General features: G+C 38.0%; 1 protein-coding gene across 1 annotated transcript; it reads right to left on the reverse strand.

Moving 5' to 3' along the window:
• Positions 1–1604: 1604 nt before the first annotated feature.
• On the reverse strand, positions 1605–19197 carry LOC146703047 (integrin alpha-M-like). The gene is made up of 30 exons (XM_085466148.1): positions 19091–19197; positions 15102–15204; positions 14822–14925; positions 14373–14443; positions 14050–14164; positions 13604–13731; positions 13361–13506; positions 12796–12946; positions 11837–11987; positions 11324–11397; positions 11033–11153; positions 10805–10944; positions 10563–10709; positions 10260–10472; positions 10033–10166; positions 9339–9481; positions 9082–9236; positions 8843–8968; positions 7730–7803; positions 5009–5150; positions 4822–4920; positions 4624–4703; positions 4453–4539; positions 4289–4358; positions 3358–3456; positions 3165–3245; positions 2931–3041; positions 2735–2848; positions 2522–2632; positions 1605–2394 (listed from the first exon to the last, which is right to left on the reverse strand). Exons 1-30 carry the CDS (start codon positions 19125–19127, stop codon positions 2296–2298), a joined length of 3426 nt encoding a protein of 1141 aa, XP_085322274.1. The 5' UTR covers positions 19128–19197; the 3' UTR covers positions 1605–2295.
• Between the last annotated feature and the right edge of the window lie 2600 nt (positions 19198–21797).

Raw genomic sequence — 21797 nt, forward strand, 5'->3', positions numbered from 1 at the left:
AACAGCTCATGATCCAAAGCATACCACATCATCTGTATGATACAATGTATAAATCATGGCAATCCTCCTATATTACTCTTGTTAGGGGTTCCGAAAGAGACTCAGGCGCAGGCCAGGGTTTCCCTTTAAGCGAAGAACAGTGCGTTTATTCACAGTGAACACAATCACCAAGTGGCTATGTACAATGTGCAGGGGAAACGGGTCCGGGTCGCCAGGGTCCGTGGGAAACAGGGTTAGGGGAAAAGGTGCTCCACACTTTCTGTACAAAAGCTCCTCCTCAGTCACTCCTCTCAGAATCCGGTTCCAAAAAACGATGCTGATAGTTCAACGATCCAGCGAAGACTAGTGCAGACTCGCCATCTAAGTAGTGCAGTAATCAGCTGGGATCAGCGGCCGGTGTGGTGATGAGCAGGTGTGTGGGCCAGCAGCGGGAGCCCGCAGTGAGCATCGCCGTGGCGAGAGAGAGAGAGAGTGAGAGAGAGAGAGGGCGAGAGAGCAAACAAACCACAAACATATTGCCCAATAGAGGATTGACCAGCAGGGCACAGGGACCATGACAACTCTACTTTGTGCCGGAGGACCAGATCCTAGGGGTAGACCCTATTTTGGCGCTGCATGTTTTAGGGTTTAAAATTCACAGAGATGCAGTGTTTAGAGAAAATGCATCTCAACTGTTGTATTATTGTAGGGTCTACTTTACAATATAAATCTCCCTGAAGCGACTGTGTTGTGATTTAGCGCTGTATAAATAAAATTGAACTGAATCGATATTCCTGACACTAAGGGTTTTCACTTAAACAGCAGTTGTCCTTCATCTCTCCTGGATCACCTGGAGCTTTCTTTAGGTGCTTTCCCAGCTTTGACAAATGTACAGCTGGGATAAGCACATTTACTCAGGGCCTTCTTGATATGATGTTCTTCTGCTTCCCTGGCCGCTGTGTCTGTGGACATCTGTGTTCGCTCTGTGTTGTGGCATCCTAATGACACCCATTTTGTGCTCCAGTTGATGATGAGAGTCAAACTTTAAAAACACTGATCACTATGCATTGCTTTATGGTACACATCAACTTTTAAAAGTCCCTCATACTGACAGTTCAAAGAGCAATCACACTTGGTCGCTGCAGAGAGTGGTCCTGTTGCTGAATTTGGGGTCATCCTGTAATCTCTTTCGAACGCTTCTGTGAAAAGAGATGTAACATCATACGAGACCATTCTTTCCAAGGTGAGTGCCTTCCTCTCTTCCATGCTGATGTTGGATGCTGGGTGCTTTGGATTGCTAAGACAGGCCGAAACTTTCGTCCACAGTTGCTCTGCTTCCACATCTGCAATGTTGTTGTTTCAAATTGCTGTTTCTGTGTATCAGGGGCTGGGTCTGTGACACAGTATTTTGAGTTCATTTTGTATTTTTGATTTCTTATAGTTGAGTGCTATTCTGGTTTAGGTTTTCATCTATGTCCCTTTGTGTGAGTCTGCTCTTGTTCTCTGTGTCAGTATGACTTGTATTTCTTGTCTGTGTGTTTCATGTTATCAAGCCCGTGTTGTCATGTCTACAAGTATTTTCTTATCTGGATGATTGACCACGCATCAAAGACAACATGACAATATGTTGTATAAAAATGATTTCTTTTAATAAACTTATGATAAACTGCTGTTATCTTTTGTTATGGGTTTCCTTTGGGCCTCACCCGTGCACGTTTGAAAAGACAGATCTAAGGTCTCTGTGTTTTATTGCTCCAAGTACTTGTTTAACGAATTGTTTCCTCTAACATCTTTCTAATTATAGCTTCATCATATGAAACCAAAAACAATTTTTTTTTTACATATTGCAAATGACAAACACTGACGTATGAGAAATACTTTTTATACAAAGTCACATCACAGAGCTAAAACATTGCATACCCTGTCCATTATTTCTCAACAAAGCAAGTCACATTTCACAAGTTCAGTTTTTTAAAGCAAGCAAAGTGTTTTTTAACTATATCTATTGAATTTGATAAGTTTTACAGTACATGATGGCATGACAATTAGTTTCACTGTACAATGTTTGCAGTAATTTAAATTGAAAGGTGAGCAGAAGGATTCCTCACAAAATACAGTATTGTGAGCCTGTTTTCAATGTCTTGACCACAAGTGAGGAAACTATATGAGTGATATTAGAAACAGCAAGCTGTTTTTATTCGATCAATCAAATGTAGTAGAATGGACATTTCTACGTATCATGTTCACTCCTAAAACTATCCAGAGGATCTATAGATTTCATATAAATTAAATGTACAACTACATATGTGATCTTTTTTACTCTGGTAGGGTTGCGCCTGCATCAGTCCCAGGACTCGGACCATCTGCAGCATTTTCATTTATCATCTGTTTGTATTTGCTCTTGAAAAATCCAGCCTAGGAGTGCAAAAAAAACCCAAGGTATATGAGTAAATATAATAACCATTAAACTATTTTCAACAGGATATGTTCTCTAAAACCTTTATAACTGATTAGTTGAAAAAGTGTAAGAGGAGTCTTTCACCTTATACAGGCCAGCTGTGAGTAAGGCCAGAAAAGCCAACCCTCCCAGACAGCCTCCAATGATCTCTTTGGTGAAATCTGGCTCAGGGTAAACTTCTACCTCTGCCTCAATCTGAGGGATGAATTGACAGGATGTTGATACCAATGAAACTCTTTTTTTTTTTTCTCATTTTACTCTTAATAAGTAAAATGAGAGAAAATAATGTGTACACACCTTGCGAACAGGAGGACTGTTGTCAGACCCTGTTGAAAAGTAGATGTACTGGGTTTTGTCGTAATCAAGACTGGCTGTGCTGGTCAAGAGGAATTTAGCAGATTGAAGTCCAATCTAAGAAAAAATGTAAAGCTTAACAGTTGTAAAAAAAAAAAAAAAAAAATCTTTCATTTAACCCCAAAATCCCTCCAGTTACCTGCTGTATCCATCGTGAACTAATGTTGGCAGAGATTTTGTACGTCGTACTCTGCAGTCTGTCCAGGAACGTGTTGCACTTGAACACTCTGCATGTGGCTACAGAGCAGTCCTGTGATTTTAAGAAGAGAAGATGCAACACAAGCTGTGAGCCAGTGTAATGTGATTTTTGTTTGTTTGTTTAAATCTACAATTAGGTTAAATTTGAACAGGTAAAGTGCAGATGCATACTTACCACCACTTTATCCTTTTGTATCTTTGTAACAAAATCTCTGACACTTGGTTCTTCGTCATCTCCTTTCTGACAGTCTGGAATCTGACATATGTTTGATTTAAGTTTTATTGGTCTTAATTTTACCATATGCATCCATCCACAATAAAGTTATTTGTAGTTTCAGCAGCTAAAACATATATTACATAACTATTACCTGTAGACTGCTCAAATCCACCCAAATGTCTTTTTCACCAAGCCTCACTGGAACCCTGATCACCACAGTGAAATTAAGCGCTCTGATATCATTTGTGACCTAAATGAATGAAGAAAAGGACAAAATGAATTAGAGTTAGGTCTAAATCATACAATAAACTTTTAAAGAGGATAGAAGTTATAGTCTAAGGAGCTTGGAAAGAAAAGCATCTGGACTTCTTTGAGTTGCTTGAAGACGTTTCACCTCTCATCCGAGAAGCTTCTTCAGTTCTGAACTGAACTGAAGAAGCTTCTTCAGTTCTAAGGTCAAAAGGTGGAGAGTCCCAGATTTAAACCCAGTGGGAGTTTCCCCCCAAAGAGGGACAAATGACCCCTGATGATCCTCTACCTAATCACATGAGCCAAGGTGTGAAAGTTGGTACTGGGTACTCTCCCTTTAAAAGAGCCAAAAGCCTTGCTTTTCACTTCCTCCATGTAAAGGTTGGCTACAATAAGTGACACGGGGGTTTACGACACCAACTGTCTGCCATCTATAATCCAGTTTTGAGATCCCTTCCCAGACGCCTTAACGCCCACTCACATCCTGGGCCATCTGACCTCAGGAAATCACATGATAGGGTGGGGCCAGGTTTCACAATGAGCTCACCCGAAACCCTGGCTGATTGTGACCCACACCCACTTTCACACCTTGGCTCATGTGATTAGGTAGAGGATCATCAGGGGGTCCTTTGTCCCTCTTTGGGGGGAAACTCCCACTGGGTTTAAATCTGGGACTCCCCACCATTTGACCTTAGAACTGAAGAAGCTTCTCGGATGAGAGGTGAAACGTCTTCAAGCAACTCAAAGAAGTCCAGACGCTTCTCTTTCCAAGCTCCTTAGACTACGATGACCTGGATGACTGAGAACCTTCACAGACAGAAGTTATATTTTACCTTAACAGACTGCTGGACTGGTTTCTTCAAATCGTTCTTCCCAAATGTGAAATTGTTATAGCTGAGTGAGCTAAACAGACATATTTTGAGGTTTAAATATACATTATGTAATAGAACATTTGTTACTGTGTGATTTCTTTTGTTACAAACATAACAACACACACCTTTCAAATGTCATAAAAATGCTGTATTTTACATCAATCGATTTCTTTTTGTAGAGTTCACTTGTAGGTGCATGCTCCTGATTTCCACTGAAAGAGAAAAGAAAAAAAATCTGTTCTGTATCTGTGGTGCTGTTGCATAAATTAAGAGTATCTGTACCAAAGCAACAGTACCTGGTGGCATTTGCAGTGACAAAGATCTTCCTCTCAAGTTGACTATGGGTTTCAATCCCATAGGAGACAATGAAGGAAGCCTTAATTGAATGAGAGAAATGAGTGACTTCCCTTTGTCTTTAAATTGTGCAAAAGTCAGAAAAAAGAAAGAGATAAAAGATGTTCTGTACAAATACAATTAAAAAAAGAGAAACAAACCCCAGTTTTGCTCTTGAAAATTGGCTTGTCAATAGTGCAGTCTGTCCATCCCCGGGATAAACCATCTTCACTGTCCACGGAGTTGCACTCAATCCTTCCCTTTATTAGGAATAAAATGACTGCTGAATGGATTGGGAGAGCAGCAGATCAGTGATGAACTAAAACAGACTAGATCCTGATGCCTTACCTGCTGACCTGTGAACTTCCTGTAGGAGAGTCCAGCTGGGTACGTGAGAATAACACGGCTGTTGTAGGAGTTTTCTCCTCTGTTCTCCACTGTGACTGTGACATTCAAAAGCTCTTCAATACCCACTTTAACCTCTGAGGATCTGACAGAGTACAAAGCCCGATGAGAACAAGGCAAAACAAGACAAGACTAGAAGCATACTAATGTCACAGTATTCCAAATGTAATGCACTTTGAGCTTTGATAAACCATGTTATTTTCCAGCTCAAACAGTAAGGTAAATGGCTTTGCTAAGATACTGATGCTAAAAGTGAAAAAAAAACAAAAAACATTTGTCCCTTCTTAGTGAGTTAACATTCTAATACTTGCTGGTTCCCCATATGGAAAAGAAATAGAAAAAAACCTGTGAAAGACTTTCATCAGATGTGGCCTACTTCATATAGTGAATCATAAAAGGCTTATATGATTTACTCATGAAAGTGGACACTTTCATATATTTTTTTTAGTAAGTATCCAAAACATACAAGTTTCGTTTATATAATTATTCCAGGGATCTTATATCTGTTTTCACTCTTGTATGCTTTTCATACAAGTTTCACACAAGACAGATACAAATTGTATAAGATTTATATACATTCTCAGTGACCGTCTTATTGCTGTCCGTCCTCCCGAATCCACCCCATATGGAAAAGATATATATAAATCTTATAAATTTGTATCTGTCTTGTGTGAAACTTGTATGAAAAGCATACAGGAGTGAAAACAGATATAAGATCCCTTGAAAAATTATATAAACGAAACTTGTATGTTTTGGATACTTACTGAAAATATATATGAAAGTAATGAGAAAGTGGGCACTTTCATTAGTAAATCATACAAGCCTTATATGATTCACTATATGAAGTAGGCCACATCTTATGCAAGTCTTTCATAAGTTTTTTCTATTTCTTTTCCATATGGGTAGCACAAAAACAACAGTGTCATCAGTTTCAAAAATATTAATAATGGTTGTATAAGGACAAGTTAAGTGACATTAAGTACAACTTGCAAATAACAACACATTTGAAGAAAACAAGACGCACAAGCAAAGCTTAAGTTTTGTACAGTGGTATGCAAAAGTTTGGGCAACCTTGATAATAGTCATTATTTTCCTGTATAAATCGTTGGTTGTTACAATATAAAATGTCAGTTAAATATATCATACAGGAGACAGTGAAATGAAGTTTATTGGATTTACAGAAAGTGTGCAATATTGTTTAAACAAAATCAGGCAGGTGCATAAATTTGGGCACTGTTTTCATTTTATTGATTCCAAAACCTTTAGAACTAATTATTGGAACTCAAATTGGCTTGGTAAGCTCAGTGACCCCTGACCTACATACACAGGTGAATCCAATAAGGAGAAAGAGTATTTAAGGGGGTCAATTGTAAGTTTCCCTCCTCTTTTAATTTTCTCTGAAGAGTAGCAACATGGGGGTCTCAAAACAACTCTCAAATGACCTGAAGACAAAGATTGTTCACCATCATGGTTTAGGAGAAGGATACAGAAAGCTGTCTCAGAGATTTAAGCTGTCTGTTTCCACAGTTTGGAACATATTGAGAAAATTGAAGACCACAGGCTCAGTTCAAGTTAAGGCTCGAAGTGGCAGACCAAGAAAAATCTCGGATAGACAGAAGCGACGAATGGTGAGAACAGTCAGAGTCAACCCACAGACCAGCACCAAAGACCTACAACATCATCTTGCAGCAGATGGAGTCACTGTGCATCGTTCAAGCATTCAGCACACTTTACACAAGGAGATGCTGTATGCAAGAGTGATGCAGAGGAAGCCTTTTCTCTGCTCACAGTGCAAACAGAGCTGCTTGAGGTTTGCTAAAGCACATTTGGACAAGCCAGCTTCATTCTGGAATAAGGTGCTGTGGACTGATGAAACGAAAATTGAGTTATTTGGGCATAACAAGGGGCGTTATGCATGGAGGAAAAAGAACACAGCATTCCAAGAAAAACACCTGCTACCTACAGTAAAATATGGTGCTGGTTCCATCATGCTGTGGGCCTGTGTGGCCAGTGCAGGGACTGGGAATCTTGTCAAAGTTGAGGGACACATGGATTCCACTCAGTATCAGCAGATTCTGGAGACCAATGTCCAGGAATCAGTGACAAAGCTGAAGCGGCGCCGGGGCTGGATCTTTCAACAAGACAACGACCTGAAACACTGCTCAAAATCCACTAAGGCATTCATGCAGAGGAACAAGTACAACGTTCTGGAACGGCCATCTCAGTCCCCAGGCCTGAATATTATTGAAAATCTGTGGTGTGAGTTAAAGAGAGCTGTCCATGCCCGGAAGCCATCAAACCTGAATGAACTAGAGATGTTTTGTAAAGAGGAATGGTCCAAAATACCTTCAACCACAATCCAGACTCTCATTGGAACATACAGGAAGCATTTAGAGGCTGTAATTTCTGCAAAAGGCGGATCTACTAAATATTGATTTTATTTCTTTTTTTGTGGTGCCCAAATTTATGCACCTGCCTGATTTTGTTTAAATAATTATTGCACACTTTCTGTAAATCCAATAAATTTCATTTCACTTCTCAAATATCACTGTGTGATATATTTAACTGACATTTTTATTGTAACAACCAACGATTTATACAGGAAAATAATGACTATTAACAGGGTTGCCCAAACTTTTGCATCCCACTGTAACTGTGACTCACCTGGTGAAGTTGAAATCCACTTTCAGGTTATCAACGCATTTGTTATCAGTGCCGCAGTTGATCTCAAACCCTAACTGTGGAAGAGAGCATGATGGAAAAGTACACATTATAAATTATTTAAAGACTAAATAAGTGGTTTTATGGTGATCCAATGTGCTACCACATGTAGGTCTACAGGCAATAAAATCAACAAAATAAAACTTTACAAAGACAGAAAATAGAAGTTAATATATACACACAAAAAACACAGTTAATAACTGCAACCCTGCACAAATTAAAAGGACTTTGAGACTGCTTGAATGTAAACACAGTGCCACAGTAACAGAAACCCCTCCCTTTAGCAAACTTCTAATCTAATTGTGGGAACAGTTCAAAAAGCTGCACTTGATCTGATGTGAGGTTTTTTGAGAGACTGAGGAAGCAGTTGTTCTGGAGTTTTATGAACCAAAAGAAGGATTTTTATTTTAATTTTTATTTATAAAGATTGAGAGCATGATGGTAAAGTGTAAAATGCATCCTGGACAGAAACAACTGCATTATGCTGCTAACACAACTTCAGCTCTTTGCAATCACCTGCACAGACAACATGCTGATACAAGTACTCAGAGTTATGTTAGCTGAGTGAATGTCGACCTCAGGTCAGCAGCAAGACCCTGAAGTTCAACATGTAACAAAATGATAAGCTGTCAGGCTGCAGCCTCTGCTTCTACCTGTTCATGTTTCTAAAGTAGAATCACCGTGGTGATAGCTTGAAAGTCTCTTTTTGCAGGTTTTCATATTTGCTTTTTGCTGTCAGCTTTGTATTCATACATAAATACTAAGAGGAAGGTCATATGTGTGACTTAAAAACACATTTTTTTTTCTATTTGATATTTATTTCTGAACAGGCAGAAGGCCTTCATGGGCTCAGCTTAAAACATGGCGTCACTGCACTAATGATGACTCATTTACTTCAAGTACTTGTGCAGAAGTCGCTCAAAGAAGTATCAGTCAGTTGCATGCCTACAATAAAATTGATTCAGTAAAGTTAAGGGCAAACCTAAAAGTTTCTCATAACTTCATAAAGACTAGCCTCAGTTGGTCAGCTAATAGGGTTTTTAAAGGTTTACTTACAGGATGAGTGGTTGTTGTTTGGGCCTGCGGGGCAAGACTTGGTCTGAGGTTGGTGTTTGAGGCCGAACCATCAAACATGAAGTTGAGCTCATTGGAAAGTTGGTTGAGAGCGTCTTCGGGGCAAGCCTGCAAGAAGAGGTTTAGGTTCAATGTTGGAGGAGTCTTAAAAGTAAAATTAATTAAACAAAATCTTAAGTTTAATGACTTTTAAGGATTTTAAGATTGCTATTAGATCTTACCTCAATGACGAATTTTACAGTTGAACATTTTTTTATTCCTAAGTCAACAGTAACTGATCCAGACTGCTCTCGTTGTTTCCCACTGATGTAAGCTCGGTTGTTTGGAGGCTTGCGAGTGGCATCCAGTGTTATAGTGTAATCAATCCTTGCTCGAGCTAAAATAGAGAAATAGAATTTGATTTTAATGTTGCAAGTTTAAATACATTAAAAATAAAATGATGTGCAGTGATTGAGAAAAAGAGAGAAGGATGATTAACCTGTGTCGACTGTAGACACTCTGCTCATAGTAAAGCAAATTTCAGCTGTATTCTCTAATGGTTTTGAGCAGTCTACATTCAGTGTAGGGATTTTGTTTGGGCTAAACGATACCTCAGCTTTCACCATTACTATGGGTTTTGATCTGGAAAGTAAAAAAACCACGTGTGAAGGACATGGCAGATGGCTGCCCCTGCCTGAGCCATGTTCAGACAGAGGTTTCTTCCTGTTAAAGGGGAGAATTTCCTTTTGGAAAGAGAACTTTTGATTTTATCTAATTGTCTGGGTTAAGCTGTGTGGAAGAGAAAATATGGACCTGAGAAATGATATCTAAACTGAAAAGGCAGCTTTAATGCTGAATACTTTCAAAACAAAAACAAAAGCAAAAAAAAAGCAAGGGATTCAAAACCAGAAATCACAGGACTTATTTAGAGGGAATATGCAACAAGGAACAGAGGGAGACTCAGACAGTATAAAACATCAGATAATGATGGAGATTGGAAACAATGAAACAAAACAAAACTGAAAATAATAAATTAATAATTCAGAGAGGTAAGTATGAGTATAAAGGGAAACACTGGGGCGCACTAGAAAGTCAGAAACTAAAAACTTAATAAAATATATTTGTAAATGTGCCATTCTTATAATAATGAACTTTAGAATGTACCTAAATATTTGACCATTACCTGGACTTACCTCAGTAAGGCAACTCTACCCTTTGAACCCACTGCTAAGTCAGGCAGTTTATCACCGCTCTGGTCAAAAGATGACTGACTGATTGACACGCCAAAGAACTTCAGTCCTGACTGGACCTCAGAGCCAGTAATTCTCTGAAATATTTTAATTAATCAGATTTCATAAAATATTGACTTTACTTGATAGATGAGTTTAGACATCTTTGTGAGTACTTTGATGTTGTGTACCTGTGAGTAAGTAGGACTGATTCTTTCGCCTCCTTCACTGTGGAAAATGTAGATGCTGCCTTCACCATTATTCTCCAAAGGTGCTCCAACTGCCAAATCCCTGAATCCATCTGAGTTTAGATCAGGCAGCACAGCAAGAGAAGAGCCGAACCTTCCTTTGACAGCTGCATGTCCTCTTAGTATTAATGGATCATCAAAATTACACTCCACAAACTAAAAGGAAGAGAGTTAATATTTTATAAACATTAAGAAAGTTGACAAATAAACCCAATAATTTAACTGCAGTAGATAAAACTGATTTACCAAACGAGTTAATGTGCAAACATAAACTCTTCCCTCTCTATCAGGCTCCATGTACATTGGGGCTGATATGAAGATTAGATCAGTGATATCATCATTATTTATGTCCATGGTACACACCTCTGCCCCAAAATATTCACCAGTCTGATACTGTGTAAGGAAGATATTATTATTTTTGTATCTGAGATAATAATTTCTATGGAAATTATAATTTAATTTATATCTGTCTTAATACAAATGAATACCTGTGATGAAAAGGGCTCAATCTTTTGGTTTTTCAAGTTTTCTCTGTTAACAGCAAACACAACTCCTCTGTGTTTATATCTTGGAGCACCAACAACTGTCAGAGAGCCATGCCAGGATTTAGCAATCGCCATGGAGTAACCTAGAATTTTGGTTTTCAAAAGCAGAAGACAGATTAAGATTCCTGATTAATCCTTTTAAATTATGTCTGTTTTGCAAACTATTCTTACCAAGATAACTGTCAGGCTCCAAAGACACATCCTCATATGTTTTCAGCTTCTGGCCTCCTGTTGTGTATTGCACGTAGCCTCCCTTCCACTGGTTTGCACCAACAATAGACATCTGAATTCCCTACAGTGCAGACAGGAAATACATTTTATACACAATTTATTTTACATTTAAAATCTGGACTGTGTTTAACCTGTATTTGCCATTAGAACTTAAAAACTGCCACAAAGGCACATGTGAATCTTTCTTTCTATGACTAGACTGTCTGGTGAGTTTCAGGTAGTTTTAATTACCTCGGGCACATAAACTGCACTGAATCCCTCTTGAGACATTTCCATTTCCAGTGACTCTCCACTGCTTTGAGATCCTGTAACAGAAAAATAAATGAGAAGGTAAAAGAGAGACACGATGAGTCAAATTCAATTTGAAGGTTCATTTTTTTTATTATGCTTCAAGTAATTATTAAAAAAAATTACAGTTTATTTTAAAACTACTGAGCATTTATTGCTCATTTCACAAAATGTAAAGTTACATTTGCTTTTACAGGTGACTTTACTGAATACAGTACAATAAAGTTAATACAATGTACTAATTTTAGTTGCTTCTTATTGTAGCATTTTACACAACAAATGAAAGTTAACTGCTTCAATTCCAGAAGGACACAGATCCTCATAATGAATGTGAAAAAAATCCCTTGTGAATAAGTGAGCGGCTGAAAGTAGCATTTATTACAGTGCAATCATTTTAATTTTTGAAACATTTACAGGAATTTTAACAAAGTTGTAACAATAAATTTATGTTTGTACCTTCGATTGAGAAAATTTTGTCCTGCAGATTCTGTCTTATTACTTCAAGTGCGTCGAAGTTCTCCACTTGAAAGACGTGTTTGTTTGAGGGAGATGATGCAATGGTGTCCAGTTCTCTTTTTGCATCAGGGTTAGCAAATGCATTCCCCACCTTGTTGACAAATATTTTTGAGTCCTCATACTACAAAAATTATTTGCTCACTTTATTAAAATACATTCGTTAAACTTCACTTGATTTACAAACAGGTTTTAAACTCTCTAACACTGAATAGAACCTAAATCCATGATAACATTTATGTCATGCTATGAAATAGTTTTTACGCATATTTTTTCCTCTACTAGCTGTATTTGTATTACACACATATCTCATGTTTCCATTAGTAATTCAGCTTTTTCATTTAAGAGACTTCATTTAAATTTTACATGGTCAGTGGGTTTGGCTTTGATTTAAATAAATGCACTACATGTACATTATATGGTGCATATACAAATGTGTGGCCAGCATGTAACCAAAACTCCTAATCTTTGAATTCGGGTGTCTTCGGTCATATCACTACAGGCAAAAAAAATTCAATCCCTTAGCCATGCAGTCTGAATTTACAAATATTTGTGAATGAGTGAGTCATTCTAAAGAGCTCACTGAATTTAAGTGTAGTACTGTAATATGATCGCACTGCTGCAACAAGTCACCAAATTTTATTTGGTCTGCCTGTATATTTCATGATTGACTTTAAGTGGTATTATTCCAAAGTGGAAACATTTAGACAAAAACTGTGCGACAGGAATTTCATAACATTGGTTTCTATGGCCAAGCAACTTCAGGATCTGTAGTGAGTGGGTGGTTCAGGACTTTTCTCCCTATAGGGCAGCATAATGTGACTGTAGTGTGACAACTGATTAAAACTCATTATTACTGTAAAAGTCAACATACTGCAGGTTTAAATAATGGAAGTACTTACCCCAATAGCAAATCGAACAATGTTTTTACTCTCTGCTAGCTGTGCTGCATCTCCCAGATCAGTCCGATCATGAGATTGTCCATCAGTAATTACTATCAAGACCTTCTTGACATTTTGTCTGGAACCTCTTTGTGGTGTGAAAACATTGTTCCTGTCAAATAAAAAAACAAATCTCAATTCAAAATATTGTTTTACAGTTGATCTTGTAAATTATACACAATCAGGTAAACCGCATTATTATTATTATTTCTGCATGTCATTCTCTTTGGCAATTTTTTTTAACATTTTTGTACAAATCAGCGTTATACAAGTTTGTTTGTTTGTTTGTTTGTTTGTTTTATCAAATTAAACTCAGCAAATATTTGAATTTAGCCAGTTGGGGCCATAACATCTTCTCTGTAGAAGATGACACTCTGAAGCACAAGTTTGTGTACAGTGTGTCTTTTAAAAGGCTTCCCTCAGTCATACAGTCCACACAGTACTTAATGTGATCAGATTTATGGAAAAAAATCAACTGGACAATAATGTATCTGCACTTCTTCACTATTATAACTGCATTATTTACACAACATGTCTGATGGCCTTGGCTGTGTAAGTAGTTCCTCCATGTTGACTGATGTCATTGATGTCAGTCTCCACTGATCCAGATGAGGAAAGTTTCTTAAAGTAAAAGTGAACCTGCGGTGAAGTAGAGAACTGGGAAACAGAAAACTGAAAAAGAGAGAAAAAAATACTTAATAGAAATAAAAATGTAGCTATTTTATGTCTTTGCCATGATTTTACTGACAGAGGGACAGCAGCTGCTCACCTGTGTGTCGCTTAAGAGAAATGATTCGATTAGATCTTTCACAAATTTCTTCATTGTTTGAAAATCAGTATTATCTACACTGCCTGAACCATCCAACAGAAAGGCAATGTCTGCTTGTGTTCTACACTCTGTCAAAGAGATGGATTCAGAATTATATTTTTTTAAACTCATATCTTGCATGTATTCACTGACCCTTTACCAAGGGTCAGTGAATACCACACATTTAAACATAGTCCCTTTAAAGTGTCCCCTTAGAACATTTTAGAGGGCACCACTAAATGTAATCAGGTACCAGGAGTAATGATATACATGGTGTGTGTGTGTGTGTGTGTGTGTGTGTGTGTGTGTGTGTGTGTGTGTGTGTGTGTGTGTGTGTGTGTGTGTGTGTGTGTGTGTTTAAGAGAGAGAGAAACAGAGACAGAGAGGCAAAGACCATTTACTGTTACCTGGAGGAGAAGAAGGTATGGGTGGTCTGATCCTTTTGAAACTTTCCATCTGAAAGCACACACCGTTGTACATGGTGATACTTCTGCAGTCCTTCGGAATGGTTGGACCACACACCTGAGAGGAGACAAAGCCAAGATGCCATAATTCAGCAGGTTGAGTATTTTTTTGTAACTTAAACAATTATTAATTAGAAATTCTGACACAACTCTTTAAAATCTGCTGACTTTTAGTCTATTTAAAGAAGGGAGAGAGAGAGAGACAAAGAGATATACAGATATAGAGAGATACAATCACTGGTAATGTCTGCAGTTAAGTAACTCACCACAGTGTTTTGTGCTGTCGGATCACTTTTCATTGACAAACCAAGCGACATGTTGACTGCAAACTCTGGTGCTGTATTGAAAGCATTACAAATGTGTTAAAACACTCCTAAAATACACTTTGTGTAAGGAAGAAAACAATATTCAAATTGAGAACTACAAAGTAACTACAAACTATTTTCAAAATGAAGGAATGCAAAACAAAACTCAGTTTTACTTTTCTTCGTCACTATTGTCAAAATTTAAGAAATGTTTTCTTGTTTTTATCATCAGTTGGAAAGATTATTTCATTTTTAAGGCTGAACGTTACATACTAAGATATCTAATATGGAAATCTACTGTAACTGTGATTTGATTTAAACAAATGTATGCGACAGGATCTATGGATATCTATTTTTATGGCAAAATACTATCTGAGTTTTAGCACATTTAGAAATGAATGGTTACCTACCCTGAAACTGTATATTTTGGCAGTTTTGGGAAGAGGTTTTGCAGCTGTATATTTCCCCTCTTCCATTTTGTGAATGCTGTTCCAGTGGAGCACTGACGAGCAAACTGACAAAATAAATACAGTCAATCATGTAAGTCTAGAAAGCAAACTCTAATTAAATAAACTCCATATGTCCATATAGCATAACAGAGATGGTAAATAAATAAAAAAGAAATAGCAGTAATGTTAAACATGCAGCTGTAAACCCGCTTTCAACATAACTATGCATGTCCTGACTTACTCTGATTGTCTTTGCACCACCTGGTAGCCAAAACCAGCAGCAGAGTTACTCAGGGTCTTCCAAGCCACAGGATCAATATTGAAACAAATTGCAGCTTTTAACACTGAGAATCAAAGAATTAAGAAGGACATCAGTAATTTTATTTAAAGCCACTGTAAAGGATGATAATGTGGTTACAGGCCTCTAATTATCATCACACATAGGAAACTGTAAATAGTATATGAGTATACATGTATAATATATCAGTTGCTATTAAATTCCTTTCTTTTGAATTCTTTTGGCGACAGGGAAAGACTGGACTCAGAGTGGTCAAGGTCAAAAAATGATCTTTATTTTTACATTTCCGGCAAGCACTCAGTTGGCCCTTTTTAGACTGGAAGCAAACTATATTAAAAACAAGTAACAATAAACACTAAATAAGAACTAACAATATATTAATTTCGTGACATTGCATTCATTTTTATCTTTTTTTATAACCATAAGTTTATGTTGTTACCACTAGAGCGCACCAAAGCCAGACATTTTAAAGTTCTGCACACTGTGGCTCAGAACAAATTTCCCCATAAAAATTTTAATTTAAATTTCGCTGTAGTTAAATATTTTCTGACATAATCATTCTATAGTGAAAATCTACAACCACACATAACAAAATCTTTGTTTAAAAAAACGGAACACCTAAACTGTCCTGTTGTTTATATTTGTTAAAAAACAAAGCCTTCCTTTTTTGGGCATGATAAGAACAGTCAGTATGACATCATGTAGCACTGTTGCTTGTTCAACAATGACAGCTTCATGATGTCTTAGTTTCCAGAAATATAAGGTTATCTAATATTCTTCCTCATCAGCATGACACCCTCAACTTGTTTTTTGTGGCTTTCAAAGGAATAAAGAAAAAAAACTTGTGATAGACACTACCAGTCAAAAGTCTGGACACACCTTGTCATTCAGTGGTTTGTCTTTATTTTTTGGTCCTTTCTACACTGTATATACATACTGAAGACATCAAATACAGTAAGTAAGGCATATGGAATTATGTAGCAAAGAAAAAAATATATAACTCTAAATATGTCTTATATTTTAGATTCCTGAAAGCAGCCACTCTTTGCTTTGTTGACAGCGCTGCAAACACTTGGCCTTCCCTTAATGAGCTTCATGATGCAGTCACCTGAAATGGTTTTCACTTCACAGCTGTGCCTTTTCAGGGTTCACTCGTTGAATTTCTTGCATGCTTAATGGGGTTGGGACCATCAGTTGTGTTGTGCAGAAGTCAGGTTAGCACAGAGCTGACAGCTCTATCTGACAACTGTTAAAATTCATATTATTGCAAGAACCAATGAGCTAAGTAAAGAGAAGCGGCAGTCCATCATTACTTTAAGAACTGAAGGTCAGACAATCTGAAAAATTGCTAAAACTTTTAAGGTGTCCCCAAGTCACCTCTGCTGCTGAGGATATGTCACACAGTGGAAATTTATATTTATCTTGTATATTGTTTTTATTCTGATTTTTAGTGTTTATTTATGAGTGTCATTTTATTTGCATGGTTTTATTTTGTTTCTATTGCATGGTTTTTAGTGTTTTATGTGACGTAGTTTTTAAATCCACTGTGGACTGGCTACACATGGGACAAATTAGCTGATAGGAACCACCTGCTGAGGCAGGGGTGTGTCCAGAGGTGGCCTATCAGCTGTGTAAAGACCTTTTAAAAGCAGGCTAGCTGAGCACTGAAGGAGAGAGGCCCCAGACTGGAAGGTTAATGCTAGATGGCCAGCGTGACGCGGCGCTCCAGTCCTGACCTCATGGAACGGCAACAGTAGGAGACAACGCATGTGATTGGCAGCAGGGCAGAGGTTTACCTCTGCCTCCATTTGTGAGTAGAGTCTCTATTGTTGTTTACTGGGTGCAGCTGGGTTGGGAGAGGGTCGCCATGGCCATGAGCCAGGGCCGCTTCTGGGACCATTGTTCTGGCCCCTATTTGTTATTTTACAGGACACCGACGCAAGGGGAGCTGTGGCGGTGATCACATGATGGATTCGGGTGCAGAACGCAAGCTGGGCTGGGATGTGATGGGCCAGTGGAAGGACAAGAAGATGGGAGGCTCTTCCTTGTCTGCTGAAGACGAGGCTGGCGTGGACTCTGCTCTAAAGAAGGAATTCCTGGCCTGCTGATGGACCCATAATGAACATGTGGCATAATTATAGCAGGGGGTTTTTAGTGAATGTAGAAAATGGTAGTTTTACAGGTTTTAGAATTGTTTTATTTAGTTTTAGTAGACTGACAACGTTTAATTACGTACATTTTAAGGGTGTTTTTATTTGTGCTCCCTGGCCTAGTAATAAACTGTTTCTGATCAGACCTGCTTCATCTCTGTGCCCGTGGTATCTGACTTGCTTGCTCCCCCTTGTATTTTAAAGAATCTTTCTTTTTAGCACGACATTCTGGCACGACCGCTTTAGTGCCCCCATTTGTTACAGACATCCAAATCACCAGCCTCAGAAATTACAAGTGAACAGCACATCAGATTAGAGCCCAGATAAATGTCACAGAGTTCCAGTAGCAGAAACATCTCTACATCAACTGTTCAGAGGAGACCGTGTGAATCAGGCTTTTATGGTTGAATATCTGCTAAGAAACCACGACTAAGGAAAAGCAACAAGCAGAAGACAGTTGTTTGAGCCAAGAAACACAAGGAATGAACATAGTGGAAATCTGTGCTTTGGTCAGAGTCCAAATTTGAGATCTTTGGTTTCATCTGCTGTGTCTTTGTGCAACACAGAAAAGGTAAACGGATGGTCTCTACATGCATGGTTCTCACCATGAAGTGTGGAGGAGGAGATTTGATGGTATGGGGATGTTTTGCTGTGATATTGTTGGGGATTTATTCGAAATTGAAGGCACATTGAACTAGCATGGCTACCAAAGCATCCTGCAGCAACATGCCATCCCATTTGGTTTGCATTTAGTTGGATCATCTTTTTTTTTTTTTTTTTTTTTTTCCCCCAACAGGTCAATGACCCCAAACACACCTCCAGGCTGTATAATGTCTATTCGACCAAGAAGAGTGATGGAGTGCTCCACCCGATAGCCTGGCCTCCACAGTAACCTAAAAACCAGTCGAGATGGTTTGGGATGAGATGGACCGCAGAGTGAAGGCAAAAGAACCAACAAGTGCTCAGCATATCTGGGAACTCTTTCAAGACTGTTGGAAAACCATTTCAGGTGACGACCTCATGAAGCTCATCAAGAGAATGCCAAGAGTGTGCAAAGCAGTAATGAACGCAAAGTGTGGTTGTTTTGAACAATCTAAACTATAAAACATGTTTTGAGTTATTTCAGCCTTTGCTCTTTTTTTTCTTTTATTATTAACATTTCTTCTTAATTTACACAGAGATTAATTTATATTCTGTCATAAAATAAACAATAGCCAAAAGTAACAAAGGTGGATGCAGTGACAGAATATAAAGATATAAGAACATAAATCAAAGTATGATGTGACACTTATGTGAAAAGCTTCCAATTCTGTGTAGCACTGAATAAAACATTCAGATATGTCAAATGAACACATGAAATCATGTCCAGTTCTACTGTTTGCTTTTGATAAATAATGAAGAAGTTACTTTCTTCAGTATGACTATTTAGGAAACGCTTTTTTCACTCCGTAAACATCAACAACAGAAAAACAAAACATTTTAGTTTGGAAGGTATTTTTATAGTCAAACTAAGCTGATTGTAGAGTTCAGTAGGTAGTTTGATTCAGCAGTAATGAAATGTAAGTAAGGACATGACCATTGCCAATGTAATTCTAAATGATATCTTTTCCCTTCTAATATGTCGTACCTGCTTTTTAATACCAGAAGAAATATATAGTGTTTTCACTGAAAAATGTCACTGTGCTTTATTTAGTACAAACACTAAAGTCATATTTTCACTTTTTGCATAAACTTATAATTGGAGAACAAAAGACAAATTCAGAATGCACAAAGTTGTCTTACCTGACGAGAATAGTGTAGCACTAATTATCCAGTTCATTGTGTTACTCCCATGAAAAACATAAATGACACATGAGTTCAGTATTACTTCTGCTGATAGTGTCAGAGAAGGAGATGAAACCAACATGCAGAAATCATGAGACAGTTGCTCCAATGTAAGAGGTTCATTTAGAGGAACTCTTAAGTAGGAGGAGCAACACTGACTGTCTGTTTGATGCTACACCACACTGTGGTGGAATGGTTTAATGTGAATTAACCTCTTAATTTCAAATAAATAATAATAAAACTCACAGTAAACAGACTAGAAAGTTTATTAGTTTCAGGGTAACAAGATCAAATTAGTGTAATTTTGAATATTATTTAAAATAAGAAATAGCAAAATAAAAACTCTCTCATATCTGTTCCTCTTTGCTGATGTGAAACTAAAAGTGTTGGTTAAAATTTTTTTTATTGAGATTACAGTGTCAACTTCTTTTCATAGTACTGTGGTGAAAATGTAAAAAAACATTTAAATTGAAGTGTCTGTCCAACTCACCAAAGCATGGTTTAGAAAACCTTCTTCTTGAAAAAAAAGAATCTAAAAATAAAAAGTCCATTTCTCCTTTTCATCTGACTTCCTCTGAACTGTTTCATACTATCTGTGAGAAAATTTGCTAATGTGCCACTTTTGCAAGAAGCATGAGCTGGTCTCCAGGCCTGGATTAAATATGTACTCTGGCAGTTGGCAGTTTGTCTTGTAGTTCGAAGGTTGCCGGTTTGAGTCCCGGCTCCGACAGTCTCGGTCGTTGTGTCCTTGGGCAAGACACTTCACCCGTTGCCTACTGGTAGTGGTCAGAGGACCCGGTGGCGCCAGAGTCCGGCAGCCTTGCCTCTGTCAGTGCGCCCCAGGGCAGCTGTGGCTACAATGTAGCTGCCATCACCAGTGTGTGAATGACTGAATGTAGTGTAAAGCACTTTGGGGTCCTTAGGGACTAAGTAAAGTGCTATACAAATACAGGCCATTTACCATTTACCCCCATCTCACTGATGTGCACACATAACCAAAAGTGAAGCAATTTTAAATTACAATTTTATGTTCAGCACCAGTGTCAGGTAAGTTACTTTAAAAAAGTATTTAATTACTAATTACTAATTACTTAATCAATATTGTATTTAAAATACTTATCTAATTACTGTGTCTGAAAAGTAACTTAATTACTCAATAAGTAATTTAACTAAATACTTCTTAAAATCCCTATAAACCTTGAGTGGACAAACAATAGAAATTAAACTCTTTAAATAATAAATACATTTTTTTACAGACGGAGACTCTACAGCAGCGGTCCCCAACCTTTTTTGCGCCACGGACCGGTTTGTGTCCGACAATATTTTCACGGACCGGCCTTTAAGGTGTCGCGGATAAATACAACAAAATAAAACTAGTACTGGTACCGAAAAAAAGAAGATTTATTCATAACACACGTGAAAAGACCCAGGAAAACCGAGTTAACGAAAAAAAAAACGATAACAATATAACGCTAAAAACCGATAAAAACCCTGAAAACCATACATTTCACACCCGAGTGTCACTCTCTGGTTCCAAATGACTCACGGACCGGTTACCGGGCCGTGGCCCGGGGGTTGGGGACCACTGCTCTACAGTACGCAGCGGTAGCATCTCTTCCACAATGTAGCCTGCAATCATTTTTTTAAGCTCACCTTCAGATGCTTTCTGTGCTGCTGAAGTAAAATCACGTTTTGCCTGCTTAGCAGGAGTTGCCGCGGTGTTATCCATGGATGATGAACAAGGATCACTCAGAAGTCGTCGTCTATGCTCTCATGTCAGGCGCTTCAGTAAATTATTCGTGCTATTAACAGCGGCCGATAGTTTTTACATATTACTGTAATATTCTTGTCTGCTTGTTTCAGAAACGTGAAGAGACGGGAATATGTCCATTTCATAAAACAGCCACACGCTTCAGCCGAGTCCGATATCTTCCACTTTAGAATACGACTATGCAGTAAACTGGCGCGAAATGACGTGCAGCTGCACCACAGCGATGTTAAAGCGGCAGAGTTTACTTCTACGTTCAGAAGACAAATTATTGAAATTAAATAATGATATTCAGCGAGTTTAATTATTTTACAGTGTAACCCAAGTACATTGAAAGTAACTGTAATTAAAATCCCTAAAAATGAACAGTAATCAGTTACTCTACTTTTTCAGTGGAAAAGTAATTTAATTACAGTAACGCGTTACTTAGTAACGCATTACACCCAACACTTTTCAGCACTACTTTGAGTATCTAAAAATAATGAATTTCTAAAACCTCACCTAAATGGTAGAGGAATAACCAGCTGTCTCTGGTTCTACATGAAGTCATCCTCATTTGCGCCAACTTCCCACCAGTGTTAACATATCCAAGGTGCAACATTTCACATCTTTTCAAATGTTTGTTTTCTTTCATAAGCTATTTGAATGAGAGAAACTGAAACGAACGCCGTGTGCACTAAAGCCCGACTCTGTGAATGTGCAACCTTTGCTAAGCCTGATGGTTAACCTGATTTTGATAAACAGAGACTGACTGATACAAGATGGTCTCCTGTTCACACTGTATACAGTGGGCATGTAGTGACGTGAAGGGCATTATCACCCCCTTAAACCCACTCACACACCTCCGATACAGGAAGTGAGGTGAATGACCAATCACTGTGGGCGAAGTAAGTCGAG

Source organism: Copadichromis virginalis, linkage group LG8, assembly GCF_057382275.1.
Source record: "Copadichromis virginalis isolate Kocher_CV1m ecotype Utaka linkage group LG8, C_Virginalis_male_GT1.1, whole genome shotgun sequence".
NCBI lineage: Eukaryota > Metazoa > Chordata > Actinopteri > Cichliformes > Cichlidae > Copadichromis > Copadichromis virginalis.